The sequence below is a fragment of the Musa acuminata genome, chromosome BXJ1-9 (genome assembly GCF_036884655.1).
Source record: "Musa acuminata AAA Group cultivar baxijiao chromosome BXJ1-9, Cavendish_Baxijiao_AAA, whole genome shotgun sequence".
Lineage (NCBI taxonomy): Eukaryota > Viridiplantae > Streptophyta > Magnoliopsida > Zingiberales > Musaceae > Musa > Musa acuminata.
In genome coordinates, this window is record NC_088335.1 from 42,106,045 (window position 1) to 42,117,107 (window position 11,063).

Below are 11,063 nucleotides of genomic sequence, written 5' to 3' on the forward strand. Positions count from 1 at the left end.
AGACTCGAGTAAAAATCATGTCGGCCTAACAACACCATGCATAATATATGGGCTCTAGGATATTAGATGGATGAGAAACTATAGGTATATGGTAATTGAGGATAGATAGGTCCAAAGGATTGAATTCCCCTATATCGTTTGGGGACTACGGCGTAATGACCTAGTACGTCCGTAGTCGATAAGTCGAGTGAATTATTATAAAAAATAATAATAATAATTCACTAAGCCTAAAGGAGTTCTGATAGATATAACTCATGAGCAGTTCGATATTAGGCCTAGAGAGTCACACATATATGGTAGGTATTGCAACGAGTAGAGGTTCGGATATGAGATATCCGTTGGAGCCCCTATCTTATTGGATATCCAATAAGCTCCTGAATTATTGGATCCTATGGATGAGATCCAATAAGAGCCAATGAGAGATTATTGAATAGAGGCCCACTAGTCTAAGAGGCTTGGATAGTTGGATGGAGATCCTGTTAGGATCGGAGCGGCACTAAGAGGGGGGGGTGAATTAGTGCAGCGGATTAAAACGTTGGTTTCGACAAATCTTTCATACGATAAGAACGGAACTTGAAAAGCTTAACTTGAAAGCGTATTCTTAAAGTTGCACAGCAAAGGTAATAAGGAACTAAAGCATGTAAGAAGGTTTGCAGTAATGTAAATAGCAATAATGAAATGCAAACCAGAGATCACGCCGATTTTAGAGTGGTTTGGTCAAATGATCTACATCCACTTGCGAGGCCCCTCTTCGATGAGGCTCCCACCTTCCACTAGCAAATCTCTTGAAATGGAAGGGCAAATACCCCTCTTACAACCTTTTACAAGCAGTTCAACCTCTTACAAATTTTCAGCAAGAAAGAAGGAGGAGAACTCTCTAGCAAATTGAAAACAAGAAAGGCAAAGACTCTTCTAAGACTTTTCTCTCAATCACTTGTTGCTCAAAGAGTTGTATTCTCAGCTGAGACTTGAGGGGTATTTATAGGCCTCAAGAGGATTCAAATTTGGGCTCCAAAAAATTTGAATTCTCTTATGTTCCTGATGCTGGCGATGCCACCGCCCAGCCAAGCGGTGCCACCGCCCAGCGCTCGGGTGCTGGACGGTGCAACCGCCTAGCCCAGGAGGTGTCACCGCCCAGCCAGGCGGTGCCACCGCCTGGCTCTCCGATTCACTGGTTTGGCTTAATTTTAGCCCAAACCAAATCTGACTTTGGGCCCAGTTGGCCCCTAACCAGGATATAGGATTATCTCTTAATCCTAATCCTAATTACAAGTGAACTACATAACAAAAAAAAATCCTAAGCAAGTTTTCAACCGCGAACGTCGAGTCTTGTTCCGGCGAGCTTTCCGACGAACTTCTTCCGACGGACTCCCTACAAGCTCCCGATCTTATGATGACTTTAACAAGTAGCCGAGCCTTCTCGGTGATCTCCGTGAACCTCCGACGATCTCTTCGGCGAACTTCCAAAAATTCCGATAGGTTCCCGATTTCTTCTCGGTTGGTTCCGACAGCATCTCCGACGATTCTTCGGACTCTTAAACGTCCATCGAACTTGACTCCGGTATACTTGCTTTGTGTTTTCTGGTTATCGTAGTTAATCCTGCACACTTAGCTCAATAATATGGATTAGATCAATTAACCCATCAATTGATTTTATCATCAAAATTCGAGATTCAACAATCTCCCCCTTTTTTATGATGACAATCAATTGATGACGGAGTTAAACATAACTCCCCCTATCTATATGCCATATTATGAGAAGATAAAAAACACTTGAATTTCATCCCATTGGATTCAAGCATAACCCGATAAGTTCTAACCATAGAGCTTATTGTAATCCTCATTAAACAATAGTAAGTATGAAACTTCGATGAAAATCATAAGTTAAATGATAAGGGACGAATTTTACTTCAACAGAAGATAAAGATTTTCAATATAAATTTCATGATATAGATGTAAGGCATGCTTTCAATATGATAAATCAATCTTGTGATATTTTCAAGGATTTTACAAGGCATATAAGACATTTATATCACACAAGCTTTTGTAATTCATATAAGTCATGCTCTCGATATGGTGTAAGTCATCACTTAGTCATCACTTCTCCCCCTTTGTCATCAACAAAAAGAGACAAGCCAGCTAATTGATGATCATAGAATTCGCTAAAAATGATCATTGAATCATTAAAAAAGTTTAGCATTTAATAATAAACAAATTTCATCATTCAAATTTGCCAGAAATAGTTTATCCAAAAGAAATCATCATTTATGCATATCAAAACAGTAGTTATCTAAAAGGAAGTATCAATTATCGTTCAAACGATGACAAACTTTGAACATGTTGTTAAAAGTAAACAGAACAGAATAAAAAGATACATCAATTTAATCCTTAGGAGGTAATCCACAGTGCTGATACATGATATATATTTTTTCATTCATTTGTCGTAGTGTCTTCAAAATTTCAACTTGTTGATTTTGAATTTGTTCTTGCTGTGATTTGAGTTGATCTTGCTGGAATTTGATCTGAGACAATTCCGCCATAATGAGATCTTCAGAGGAGGAAACAGGAGCTGAAGGTGCTGCGCTAAAGGGACTAGGAGGAGGAGATTCATTTCCCCTAAGAATTGGTGTTTTGGGGTGTTCTATTGGTGGAGGAATTGGATCAGTCCTTCTAGGCTGCCTAACCCATATGCCATTGCTAAATGTGCACCTAAGTCTTTTCAGTAGGTTTTTATTTATTATGTTATATCGATTACTTTGAATAGTTTCTTCATCGGGTGGGATGCAAATGTCATAGGCATGAAGAAATCTAGTGATTAACCCCCCATATGGCAACATAGTATCTTTAGCCATAATATCCTTCATGTGTTGTCGAATTGAATACCCAAAACAATTATGCTGACCAGTCATAATCCAATACATGGTACTTATCTCTATTTGACTTATTTCGTCAAGATGAAATTGTTTGGGGAATATGATGCTTGTGATAATGTGATGAAAAATTTTAGAGTTGAATGGCAGTAAGTGTTCACAACTCTTGGGTAGGAGGCCAAGGTTTGGATTTGCAAAAATTGTTTCTGCGGCTTCGGTATAGGTTGCTCCTATTGTGTTGACGTCCCATTTACCTTTAAAATAGCATCCCCTATCTTTTTCAGTTATGCCAATTAGCTCACAAATAGTGCTGTCAAATATTCTAATGGGTGTTCCTAGAAGGTAAGTGCTTAGGCTATCGTTGTCCATATATAGGTTGGCATAAAACAATCTAACTAACCGCGGATAGATTGGTTCATCTATTTGTAGTAGAGGTAGAGCTTCTAGGTGTGCAAACCACCTAATGGGTTCTAAGTCCCCTAGTTCATCCAGATCAACGTATTTTCCCTTATGAATACATCGTGTTTCAAATTTTGGAAAGCTAAGGGCTACCTCTTTTGATCTAAAAAGATCATGGTCATATGAATCTCCTTCAATTCTTTTTCCTTTTGATCTCTTAGGAGCCATTATCTAGACAAGATGATGATGAAATTGTGAAAAATAAGCAAGGGAAAGAGAAAAGAAAAGAGGGATTTCAAGTGTTACCTTATGGAGATTAGGTTGAGAGATGGAGAGCTTGGACCACCAAGAATCCTTCTTCAATGCTTCTAAGAGTTAGAATGAGGGTTAGGGGGAATGGGAGAGGGTTTTGAGAGCTTTTTCTTCGGGTTGGGGGCGGTGTCACCGCCGGCCCTAACCCCTCGGGTTAATAAGGGTCGCTCGGTCGGTGCCACCGCCAAACCGAGCGGTGTCACCGCTTGGCGCCCGAGCGCTCAAGCGGTGCTACCGCCGGATCTGGCGGTGCCACCGCTGGCATCCCGCGGAGGAAAGAAAAAAATTTTTCTTCCTCCCTTTTGTTTAGCTTTTTCCCTCAAGATAATAAGTTATACTTTAATGGATCATTTTGAATTGAAGAAGAAGGAAGAAATCAAATTCACAAAAGAAAGGAAAAGGACGAGTCATTTTTCGTGAAACTCATTTTAAGAACAATTTAACATGCCTAATTCCCTTCGGATGAATTCAAATTAGTCTTCATTTAAGGCTTTTGTAAAAATATCTGCTAATTGATGCTTTGTGTCAATAAATTCTAATACAACATCATTGTTAAGGACATGATTGCATATGAAATGATGCCTAACGTCGATGTGCTTAGTTCTAGAGTGCTGAATTGGATTTTTAGTAAAACATATGGCACTAGTATTATCACATTTTATGGGAATGTTTTTAAAGTGAATTCCATAGTCTTCTAATGTATTTTTCATCCAAACAACTTGTGCACAGCATGCACTTGCAGCAATGTATTCGGCTTCTGCCGTAGATAGTGCAACTGAATTTTGTTTCTTGGAAGTCCAAGAAACAAGTGCATGTCCTAAAAATTGGTATGTTCCAGATGTACTTTTTCTATCTATCCTACATCCACCAAAATCGGCATCTGCATAAGCTATTAAATCAAAATTTTCAGATTTTGGATACCACAGTCCTAGATTTGGAGTTCCTTTAAGATACCTAAATATTCTTTTAACAATTTTAAGATAAGATAATTTAGGATTTGATTGAAACCTAGCGCAAAGTCCTACACTAAACATAATATCCGGTCTAGTCGCGGTGAGGTAGAGTAGACTACCTATCATTCCCCTATATGTTTTTTGATCGAAATTTTCACTATTTTCATCCATATCTAACTTAGTCGCAGTACTCATAGGGGTGTTTATTGCTTTTGAATTATCCATGTTAAATCATTTTAACAATTCTAATGTATATTTAGATTGGTTAAGAAATATACTATCACTAAGTTGTTTGATTTGTAATCCCAAAAAGAAAGTTAATTCACCCATTAAACTCATTTCAAATTCATGACTCATACATTTGGCAAATGATTCACATAGTGATTCATCCGAAGAGCCAAAAATAATATCGTCAACATAAATTTGCACAATAAGAAAATTATTTTTAAAATATTTAATAAACAATGTAGTATCAACCTTGCATTTGGTAAAATTATTTAAAATAAGAAAGAAACTAAGCCTTTCATACCAAGCTCTAGGAGCTTGTTTCAAGCCATAGAGAGCTTTAGTCAATTTGAATACATGATTAGGAAGAAGAGAATTTTCAAATCCGGGAGGTTGTTCGACATATACTTCTTCGGAAATAAAACCATTCAAGAAAGCACTTTTGACATCCATTTGAAATAGTTTAAAATTATTACTACTAGCATAGGCAAGGAGCATCCTTATGGCTTCTAATCGAGCCACGGGAGCGAAGGTTTCTTCGTAATCGATACCTTCTTCTTGGTTGAAACCTTTGACCACTAATATAGCCTTGTTTCTAACCACGATACCATTTTCATCTTGCTTGTTTCTAAAGACCCACTTAGTACCTATGACTAAGTGGTCACTTGGTCTAGGAACAAGCTTCCATACCTCATTCCTCTCAAATTAGTTCAATTCTTCTTGCATTGCAATGACCCAAAAATCATCTTTTAAGGCTTCATCAATGCATTTAGGTTCAATTTGAGAAAGGAAAGCGGCGTTAGCACAAAAATTCTTGAAAGAAGAACGAGTTTGAACCCCTTTTGTTGTATCTCCTATAATTAGCTCCTTTGGATGAGCATCTACATACTTCCATTCTTTGGGTAAAGAAATTTCGAAAGAAGATGTATTCAAATGGCTATTTTGAGGAGGGGGTTCATTTAAATTCAAATTATCAAAACCAAGATCATCATCAAAATCATTTTTCTTTAAATCAGAAATTTCATTAAAAACTATATGAATAGACTCTTTTATTACTAAGGTCCTTTTGTTAAAGATACGAAAGGCTTTAGAAACGGAGGAGTAACTAAGAAAAATGCCTTCATCGGATTTAGCATCAAATTTGCCTAGGGCATCCTTTTCATTTAAAATGAAGCATTTACAACCAAAAACTTTAAAATAAGAAATATTTGGTTTTTTGTTATTCCATAATTCATAGGGAGTTTTTGATAGAGATGGTCTTATTAGGACCCTATTCATGATGTAACAAGCCGTATTTACGGCTTCAGCCCAAAAATATTTGGGTAAACTATGTTCATTTAACATAGTTCTTGCCATTTCTTGTAGGTTTCTATTTTTCCTTTTAACTACTCCATTTTGTTGTGGATTTCTTGGAGTTGAGAAGTTGTGATTGTACCCATTAACTTCGCAAAAATTTTGAAAGTCCCGGTTTTGAAATTCACCACCGTGATCACTCCGAATTGATGAAATCATGAAGCCTTTTTCGTTTTGAGTGAGTTTACAAAATTTAGAGAAACACTTGAAGCAATCACTTTTGTGAGCTAAGAAATAGGTCCAAGTGTATCTAGAGTAGTCATCCACAATCACAAAAGCATATTTGCTTCCACCTAGACTTGTTGTATCAATTGGTCCAAATAAGTCCAAATGGATCAATTGTAATGGTCTAGTGGTGCTAATTTGATTTTTTGGTTTGAAGCTTGTTTTTATTTGTTTGCCTAGTTGACATGCATCGCATACCTTATCCTTAATAAACTTCATATTCGGAATCCCTCGTACTAATTCTTGAGATAAGATTTTAGATATTGTTTTCATGCTTGCATGGCCTAATCTCCTATGCCAAAGCCAAGCATCATCATTTACGGCGGAGAAACACATTTCATTACTTAGTTCATTAAGATTGATGGTATAGACATTATTTTGTTTTAAAGCAATCATAGTCATGTTATGATTTGGTTTTTCAATAATGCACATATTTGATTCAAATCTAACGATATAACCTTTATTGCATAATTGACTAATGCTCAACAGATTATGTTTCAATCCATCAACTAGTAACACACCATTAATAGAAAAACTTGATTTGTTACCTATGGTTCCCTTGCCAATGATTTTGCCTTTGTTGTTGTCTCCGAAGGTGACATAGCCTTCGTCCATGCTAGTGAGCTTGGAGAATTGGGATGGATCTCCGGTCATATGCCTTGAGCATCCACTATCAAGATACCATCTCTTGCTCCTAGCATGTGATGGTGTATATTTCTACAAGAAGGAATTATTTTTAGGTACCCATTTACTTTTGGGTGCCTCAAAAACTAACCTAACTTGTTTATCATGTTGCATAGACTTGATCATGGTTCCTTTAGGAACCCAAATCAATTTGTTCGGACTAATTTTCTTGAATGGACATTGGTAAGTTATATGTCCATATTTGCAACAAAAGTTGCAATTGCTTTGGTGTTGAACATGTAAGATAGGACATTTAATGAAGGTGGTTGGATATTGGTGAGTACTTCTCACAAATCCGATTCCACTCCTTTTAGGAACGTGACCCTTATTTGTAAGGATCATGTTTAAGGACTTGCTACCGACCTCGAATTTCTTCAAGGTGTCCTTAAGTACCAAGTTCTCATTTTGGAGAGTTTCTAGATCATGACATTTAGCACATGGAGCTAGACTATCATGATATTCAGTTTTTAATTTATCAAAATCACAAGTAAGACTATCATGCTCCTTTTTTAGCAATTTGTATTTTCTACTAATTGTCTTACATTCATCAAATAACTCATGGAAGGCATTTAATAATTCATAATAAGGTAAATCTGCATTAATTAAATCCGTTACCTCTTCTTCGAAGGTCATTAGGGCGTAATGAGCAACTTGCTCGGTGTTGGACTCCTCTTCTTCAGACGTGCTTGAATCATCCCATGTTGCCTTGAGCGCCTTCTTCTTTGATGCTTTCTTTTTGGCTTGTGGACAATCGTTCTTGTAGTGTCCCGGTTTCTTGCACTCATAGCAAATTACTTGGTCCTTCTTGTGTTCGAATTTATTTTTTGTATTATTTTTAAATTTGTTCTTTCTTAAATATTTTTTAAATTTTTGAGTCAAAAGTGCAATGTCATTGTCACTGTCCTCATCACTTGATGTTTCTTTCAAGTGGTCTTCTTGTGATGTAAGTGTCATATCCTTCCTGTTCTTTGGAAGGGGGTTCTTGAGCTCGTCATGAGCTTGACATGTCATTTCGTAGGTCATTAAAGACCCAATAAGTTCTTCAAGAGGGAATGTTTTAAGGTCTTTGGCCTCTTGAATGGCCGTAACTTTTGGATCCCAACTTTTTGGGAGAGATCTTAAGATTTTAGTTACTAGTTCAAAGTTAGTAAAACCTTTACCAAGAGCTTTGAGTCCATTGATGACATCCGTGAACCAGGTGTACATGTCTCCGATGGACTCACTTGGTTTCATTCGAAAAAGTTCATAAGAGTGCACAAGGATGTTGATTTTGGACTCTTTCACTCGGCTAGTGCCTTCATGAGTGACTTCAAGAGTTCTCCAAATATCAAAAGCCGAATCACAAATTGAAACGCAATTAAATTCATTTTTATCTAGTGCACAAAACAAGGCATTCATAGCCTTTGCATTTAAAGTAAAAACCTTTTTTTCCGATTCATTCCATTCGCTCATCGGAAGATAAGATTTTTGAAATCCATTCTCGACAATAGACCAAAGCTCAAAGTCCATAGAAATGAGGAAGATCCTCATGCGAGTCTTCCAATATGTGTAATCCGACCCATTAAACAAAGGTGGTCGTGCAATAGAATGGCCCTCTTGCATGCCGGAGTAAGCCATCTCTCTTGGGTATTAAACCAAATATGAGAGATAACCTCGCTTTAATACTAATTGTTAGAATCGGAGCGGCACTAAGAGGGGGGGGTGAATTAGTGTAGCGGATTAAACGTTGGTTTCGATAAATCTTTCGTACGATAAGAACGGAACTTGAAAGCGTATTCTTAAAGTTGCGCAGCAAAGGTAATAAGGAACTAAAGCATGTAAGAAGGTTTGCAGTAATGTAAATAGCAATAATGAAATGCAAACCAGAGATCATGCCGATTTTAGAGTGGTTCGGTCAAATGACCTACATCCACTTGCGAGGCCCCTCTTCGATGAGGCTCCCACCTTCCACTAGCAAATCTCTTGAAATGGAAGGGCAAATACCCCTCTTACAACCTTTTACAAGCAGTTCAACCTCTTACAAATTTTCAGCAAGAAAGAAGGAGGAGAACTCTCTAGCAAATTGAAAACAAGAAAGGCAAAGACTCTTCTAAGACTTTTCTCTCAATCACTTGCTGCTCAAAGAGTTGTATTCTCAACTGAGACTTGAGGGGTATTTATAGGCCTCAAGAGGATTCAAATTTGGGCTCCAAAAAATTTGAATTCTCTTATGTTCCCGATGCTGGCGGTGCCACCGCCCAGCCAAGCGGTGCTGGACGGTGCAACCACCCAGCCCAGGAGGTGTCACCGCCCATCTCTCGGGTGCTAGGCGGTGCTACCGCCCAGCCAGGCGGTGCCACCGCCTGGCTCTCCGATTCACTGGTTTGGCTTAATTTTAGCCCAAACCAAATCTGACTTTGGGCCCAGTTGGCCCCTAACTAGGATATAGGATTATCTCTTAATCCTAATCCTAATTACAAGTGAAGTACATAACAAAAAAAACATCCTAAGCAAGTTTTCAACCGCGAACGTCGAGTCTTGTTCCGGCGAGCTTTCCGACGAACTTCTTCCGATGGACTCCCTACAAGCTCCCGATCTTGTGATGACTTTAACGAGTAGCCGAGCCTTCTCGGTGATCTCCGTGAACCTCCGACGATCTCTTCGGCGAACTTCCGAAAATTCCGATAGGTTCCCGATTTTTCTCGGTTGGTTCCGGCAGCATCTCCGACGATTCTTCGGACTCTTAAACGTCCATCGAACTTGAATCCGATATACTTGCTTTGTGTTTTCTGGTTATCGTAGTTAATCCTGCACACTTAGCTCAATAATATGGATTAGATCAATTAACCCATCAATTGATTTTATCATCAAAATCTGAGATTCAACAGATCCAATACTCAATAAGGTAGGATCCATTTGTATTAAGTTGATAGGGGGCCTCTATAAATAAGAGGGAAACAATGGGTCATAGGCTAGGCCTTTTTTGTTGCCACCTCCTATTCTCCTCTCTCCTTCTCCTCCTCAGCTAATAGCCCCTATTTGGGCATGTGGAGATTGGGACAATGATTCAAGGAGAGTCTTCGCAGCCCCTGTTATATGAATCACCGCTAGAGAGGAGAATAATTGACCTCATTCATCCTCTCTCATAAATATATGAGAATTTAGGGATATACGATCTCCCTAGATAACACAACTATCTCACATATATTTTTTAGTTTTGTGAATTTTTGTGCACCAATCTATGCATGACGATGAAACTCTTTTTTTTTTAGATTTTTATTTTTGTTCGTCCGCTACGCATATAATGTCACTCATAGATTTTCCAACATGGAAGAAGAGAAGGCATTTGTCTCCTAACCGGGATAGGAATCGGTTGAGGGTGGCTAACCTCTTGATGAATCGCTGGACTTCCTTGACCAACTAAGGGGATTGCATTTTAGTTATCGCCTGGGTCATTTTGGGATTCATGCATATGCCCCTTTGATGGATGATGAAGCCGAGGAACTTGCCCGAGCTGACTCCGAAGGTGCACTTGATGGGGTTGAGACGCATACTAAACCTTTTGGGCTTTCGGAATGTCTCAGTAAGGTCTCCCAGATGGGTGTTGGAGACTTTGCTCTTCACAATCATGTCCACATATACTTCCATGTTCCTCCTAATATGATATTCGAACATCTGATTTATCATCCTCTGATATATTGCATCAGAATTCTTCATGTCGGAGGGCATGACTTTGTGACAGTAGACACCTCTGTCCATGATGGAGGCTGTATACTCATGGTCCTTAGGAGCCATACGGATTTGGTTGTAGCCCAAGAAGGCATCCATGAACGTGAGGAGTTTGTGCCCTGAGGTCATGCTGACTAACATGATCAATCCTCAAGCGGGGGTAGCAATCCTTCGGGCATGCTTAGTTAAGATTGTATATCCTTCATCTTTCATTAGATTTTTTGACAAGGACCATGTTGGATAGCCACCAAGGGTATTTGGCCTCGGCTATGAACCTTGCTTCCGTTAGTCAGTCTACCTAATGTCTGATCACCTTTTGTCGATCAAGGGCGAA

General features: G+C 38.6%; 1 protein-coding gene across 1 annotated transcript; it reads right to left on the minus strand.

Annotated features, from left to right (window-relative positions):
* Positions 1 to 10,420: 10,420 nt before the first annotated feature.
* Positions 10,421 to 10,858, minus strand: LOC135594121 (uncharacterized). Its single transcript, XM_065084538.1, has one exon. The coding sequence runs from the start codon at positions 10,856 to 10,858 to the stop codon at positions 10,421 to 10,423; it is 438 nt and encodes a 145-aa protein (XP_064940610.1).
* Between the last annotated feature and the right edge of the window lie 205 nt (positions 10,859 to 11,063).

Bases quoted from the DNA above. Each gene is read 5' to 3' on its own strand.
- LOC135594121 (XM_065084538.1), bottom strand. From the start codon at position 10,858: ATGACCTCAGGGCACAAACTCCTCACGTTCATGGATGCCTTCTTGGGC.